General features: G+C 40.9%; 1 protein-coding gene across 1 annotated transcript in view; it reads right to left on the bottom strand.

The window, feature by feature from the left end:
- Positions 1-391: 391 nt before the first annotated feature.
- TMEM8B (transmembrane protein 8B) overlaps positions 392-6,000 on the bottom strand; it is a 48,969-nt gene continuing 43,360 nt past the window's right edge. The window contains exon 11 of the mRNA XM_080667384.1: positions 392-513. Coding sequence (XP_080523510.1) covers positions 445-513 — 69 coding nt within the window. The 3' untranslated portion in view covers positions 392-444. The remainder of the gene's footprint in view (positions 514-6,000) is intronic.

Raw genomic sequence — 6,000 nt, 5'->3', positions numbered from 1 at the left:
TATATGGCTATTCATGCTACAATTTTTTCAATCTTTCTATGTGTTTGAAAATTCTCACATACACACAAAAAAAACAGTTGGGGTGTGAAAAGTAGGCAATAGCTGGGATAGGGGAATAGAATTTTCTAGTGCTGAGCCATGTGGTAGTCACTAGCCACATGGCTACTGAGCACAAGGAATGTGGCTAATCTGACTTGAGAGGTTCTGTATGTGTGATATAGACTTCAGATTTCAAAATCCTTCGTACACAAAAGAATGTAATACCTATTAATCATTTTTATCTTATTTCTATGTTGAAAATTATAATTTTTAATATATTGGGTTAAATAAAATATGTTCTTGAAATAAATTTCATTTGTTTTCTTTTAACTTTTTTAATGTGGCTACCAGAAAATTTTAAAATAGATACTTGACTTGCCTTGTATTTCTACTGGACAGCGCCCTCTAGAGCATCCAGCAGCCACTGGTCCTGTTCCTTTGCTCACTCATACTTGTCCTGGACCAAGTCCTGTGCTGGGGGAGGCAGAGATGAATCAAACAGAGCCTCAGAGAGCTGAAGGTCAAGGTCCTGGGGACAAGCCAAGTCAGAGTTGAAAAGATTGGATGATTTCAGCATCTTGGGAATCTCATGACTTCCTAGCTTGTGAGTGTTCACCTGGTGTCTTTTGCATTAGATTTTTGAATTAGATCTTCCTAGATTACATGTGAAAATATATGAGGGTATTTGAGGTTGTCAGGATGACTAGGGAGGCAAGATCAGCATTGCGCATTCAGAAACCAGGGATGATAAACATCCCACAATGAGCAAGATGATCCCATGAGGAAACATCCAAAACACCAGAAGTGTACCTGTTGAAAAACCCAGAAGTAGAAGAATGACACACCCTCTGGATAAGTACTGCGAGGCCTGTTCTCCAACCCACATAGGGGCAGCACCATTAGGTCTCTGGAGGCAAAAACGAGGAGGTTCCTGGGGTGTTGAGTCACATAATCTACTTCCGTATCTCCTTAAGGGTGGGGAAAACACTCTGGGACAGTAAGGGACACCCAAGGGCTTGGCCCCAGCAGAAAACCTGTCTGATTATGAAGACTGTCTATGGCAGTATTCAATTAGCCCAGCCTAACTGGCCTACTGGGAGCCTCTCTCTAGAGCTCAGGGTGCCAGCCTCTAGCAGGAACAGAAATGCCACAGGAATAGAAAATTTGGGGTGGCACCCAATAAAAATGAGTCATCCCTCTGGTCTGCTCTCAGAGGCTGGTGCTATGGGAGGTGGGGAGTGTGGGTGGGTATCCCACATAACTCTGGGGGAAAGACATGGAGGTACCAAAACTCCGCAGATTCCAGAAGGCCTTGGTTGAGGGACAGGTAAAGGAGTGAAGACTAAGAGAGAGGCAATGGACTTGAATAAACATTTCTCCAAAAAAGCCAATAAACACATGAAAATATGCTCAATATCACTAACCATTGGGGATTTGCATTTCATATAAAATGAGATGCCATTTCATACCCATTGGATGGCTACTATAAAAACAAAACAGAAAATAACAAGTCTTAACAAGAATGTGGAGAAAATGGGATCTTTGTGCAATGTTGCTGGGAATGTAAAATGGTACAGCTGCTGTGGAAGACAGTATGGAGCTACCGCAAAAATAAAAAATAGAATTACCATATGATATAGCAACTACACTTGTGGATATATAGCCCCCCAAAATTGAATCAGAGTCTCAAAGAGATATTTCGTTTGTTCACCCATGTTCATAGCAGCATGAAATAGCTAAAACGTGGAAACAATGCAAGTGTTCATCAGTTGATAAATAAGCAAAAGATGGCATATTCCTACAACAGAATTTTATTCAGTCTTTAAAAGGAAGGAAAATATATTGCAACATGGATGAAACATTATGCTAAGTGAAATAAGCTAGTCACAGGAAGACAAATACTGTATGGTTCCACTTATATGAGGTACCTAGTGTAGTCAGAATCATAAAGACAGAAATTGTAATGGTGATTGCCAAGGGCTATGGGAAAGTATAAATTTTCAGTTTTACAAGATGAAAAGGGTTAAGAGGATGGATGATGGAGATGGTTGCACAATAATATGAAGGTATTTAATACTTCTGAACTATGCATTAAAAATGTACAGTTAAGACACAGGATCCAAGATGGCGGCGTAGGTAAACACCTAAACTGCTGCCTCGCACAACAATTTCAAAACTACAACTAAAAGACAAAACGTCTATCACCCAGAACCACGGGAAAGCTGGCTGAGTGGAAGTTCTACAAATAGAAGGAAAGAACAAACAGCACTGAGACGTGCACAAGTGCTGAAAAGCTGAGGTACGGAGGCGCGCAAATCGGGCTGGCGACAGGCGACTGGGAGCGCTGCTTTTTTCAACCCAAAGGGAGACAAGATCCCGATTACTCCAAACTCCAGTTTCTGGGGAGACGCAAGGGACCCAAACTCCTACGGGGAGAAGCTGGACTGGGGTCGGAAAGTGAGGGTGGCTTGCTTGCAGGGCTGCGCGCAGGAATAATTGTTTGCTGTGTTGGGGCGCAGGACGCCAGGACACAGTCGGTCGGAGACGAAGAGCCGGCTAACTGGCAGCCATCGCTGTTTGCCATGCCCTAGCCTAGTCACGCCCTGAGACCCCGCCCTGCACAATCTACAAACCCACCCAAGCTCCAAGCAGTGGCTTTATCATATGAATGACCTGCCTTATCGCAGCTTAACCTAGCAAACTTGCAGCCCGGGTCAGACAGCTCCAAAACCTCCAAACCCCAAGCAAAGAGGAGAAAACTGTAGTTCTTGCTGTAGCGCCTGCTGGGTGGCCTCAGACAGTAGCTGACCTGCACCCCATTGGAGATCCAGAAGCCAGTGTACCTAGTGGTCAGTGTGAGACACCAGATTTCAACTCCTCACATCCATAAGTGACACATTCAAGAGGCAGACTCAGTGAGCACCAAAGCCCCACTGAAACAAGTCCTGCACCATAAGCGTGTCTTCAGCACAGCAGTTTTTCCATTATAGACACAGTGGGTCCTCACAGCCAATTGGCCTGGAGGTCAATTCCTCCCAGTTTACCAACAGCAATCAAGGCTTAACTACACCAAGACTTTGCACTCAGCCCACAAAGGGGTGTACCAAAGGCGTCCACCTCAGGTGATTGGGGAGGCTGAGCTACTAGCCCCTATAGGTCACCTACCACACAAAGCCACTCCATCAGCACAAGGAAGCAGCAAAATGCGGAGACAAAGAAACAAGTCACGAATGAAAGAAAAGGAGGAAAGCAAATTACTGGATGACATAGAGTTCAGAACCACTAAGGTTACTCAAGAATCTTCTAAAAACTGCTGAGGAACTTAGTGAGACCTTTAAGGATCTTAGTGAGAATGCCAAAAAAATGGAAAAGGACCAGTCAGAAATTAAGCATACACTGTCTGAAATAAAGAATATACAGAAACTCAACTGTAGATCAACGTACCCCAAGAATCAAACCAAAGATCTGAAATATGAGGAAAAAAAAACACCCAACCAGAAAAACAAAAAGAAAAAATAATCCAAAAATATGAAGATAGTGTAAGGAGCCTCTGGGACAACTTTAAGCGTACCAACATCCGAATTTTTGGGGTGCCAGAAGAAGAGAGAGAGCAAAATATTGAAAACCTATTAGAAGAAATAATGACAGAAAACTTTCCCTACCTGGTGAAAGAAATAGACTTACAAGTTCAGGAAGCACACAGAACCCCATACAAGAAGAATCCAAAGAGGACCACACCAAGACACATCATAATTAAAATGCCAAGGGCAAAAGACAAAGAGAGAATCTTAAAAGCAGCAAGAGAAAAACGGTTAGTTACCTACAAGGGAGCACCCATACGACTGTCAGCTGATTTCTCGGCAGAAACTATGCAGGCCAGAAGGGAGTGGCAAGAAATATTCAAAGTGATGAACAGCAAGAACCTACAACCAAGATTACTCTACCCAGCAAAGCTATCATTCAGAGTTGAAGGTCAGATAAAGAGCTTCACAGACAAGAAAAAGCTAAAGGAGTTCATCACCACCAAACCAGGATTACATGAAATGCTGAAAGGTATTCTTTAAGAAGAGGAAGAAGAAGAAAAAGGTAAAGATAAAAATTATGAACAACAAAATGACATCAAATACATACCTACCAACAAGTGAATCTAAAAATCAAGTGAATAAAAAATCTGAAGAACAGAATGGACTGGTGAATATAATAGAATCAGGTAAATAGAAAGGGAGTGGACTGACAATTCTCAGGGGGAAGGGGGTGTGTGAGGGGTGTGGGAAGAGATTGGACAAAAATCTTACACCTATGGATGAAGAGAGTGGTGGGGGGTAAGGGCATGGGGTGGGGTGGGGAATCAGGTGGAGGGGAGCTATGGGGGAAAAAAAAGAGGAACACATGTAATAATCTGAACAATAAAGATTTATTTTAAAAAATGTACAGTTAAGATGGTAATTTTTTTGGTTATGGTTAGGGTTCAAAATGGTAAATTTTGTTATGTGTAGATCACCACAATAAAAATACATATTTATAATAAAAATAAAATAAATGGAGTAATATAGTATTACATTCATAGAACTGGAGGGATAGTATCAGTTATCCCTCAAATGATCTATAGCTCCAACACAATTCTTATGAAAATTCTTTGAAAGGTTTTCTTTTTTTTTTTTAGAACTTGTCAAGCTGATTCTAAAACATATATGAAACCATCAAGGCTCTCATGAAGGAGAATAACAAGGCATCAACAATTATTTGAAAGCTAATGCAATATTGTTGCAGTGATAGACAAATAGACCATTATTAAGAACTCAAAAGAGACTCCCACATATGAGGAAATTTAACTTATGATAGAGCTGGCATTGTAAATTGTTGGGGATCGCATTTTCAACAAATCTACTACGGAAATTAGTTAAGCATATAGAAAAATTACATTGGGTTTTTCTGACATGGTAACGTTTGAACTGAGATCTGAATGAAGAGGCAACGTGTAAATATCTGGAGTTGGAGGTGGGGGTGAAGGAGTTTCCAAGTAGAAGGAACAAAAAGCTCAGATAAGAACGAGTGTGGCTTGTTTGGGGAAGGAGAAGGACTACATTGTTAGAGGAAGAGAGCAGAGGGAGAGTCAGCCAGGAGGCCTGGGATAGATGATATTGGATGGGACCAGCTGGTCATGGTAAAGAGGAGAAGAGCAGGCAGACTCACTTGCTAGTGAAGTCAGTAAGTCTTGTCAATGGAGTGACTAGATTGGTAATGGAAAGAAAAATAAGTATAATTACTAAGATTTTAGCTTAAAAAGTACACAGGGATGTGGGAAGACTAGAGGGTTGGAGGATTACCAATAGTTTTGTTTCTGCCAAGTTACCTTTCAGTGCCTAATAGATATCCCAATGGATATAGGATGGGAAGTCTGAAGTTGATATGGTTTTGAACCTTGATAAGAAATTTGTTTTTTCTCTCTGGGGAATTTAGGAATTTTCTTCAGTGGAGCTCTGAAATACGTTATGTTTAGGTGTGAGTGGTATTATGTTTGTATTCCTCCAATCCGTTTGATGGGCCCTTGCAATCCGTACAATAACATGTTACTTCAGGCCTGATAAATTTTCTTCTGCAAATACAGACAGATGATGATAGACAGATAGATAAATAAATAATAAATAATTTCTTCCCCTGGTCCTCATTCTTTCCATTCGATCCACCTCGAATTCCTATTATTTGGGATGAAACTGTGAAACTATCACTTGATATTTCTTTCCCACATATTTACCATTTTGCAGTGCATTTGGAAATATTCCTTAATTTGACTCTCTAACTTGATAATCTGCTCTTCAAATGTATCTATTCATACTCAGCTAATTCACAGAGGCTTTTGTTTGTTTTTATTTTGACAATCAACAGAATCACTAATTGGTTTTTATGTTCATACTAGAGGCCCAATGCATGATATCCATGCAAAAGTAGGCCTTCTTTCCC

Source organism: Plecotus auritus (assembly GCF_963455305.1).
Source record: "Plecotus auritus genome assembly, chromosome: 5".
NCBI classification, from domain to species: domain Eukaryota; kingdom Metazoa; phylum Chordata; class Mammalia; order Chiroptera; family Vespertilionidae; genus Plecotus; species Plecotus auritus.
Note: the sequence above shows the minus strand (reverse complement) of the source record. Positions and strands in the feature narration are given on the sequence as shown.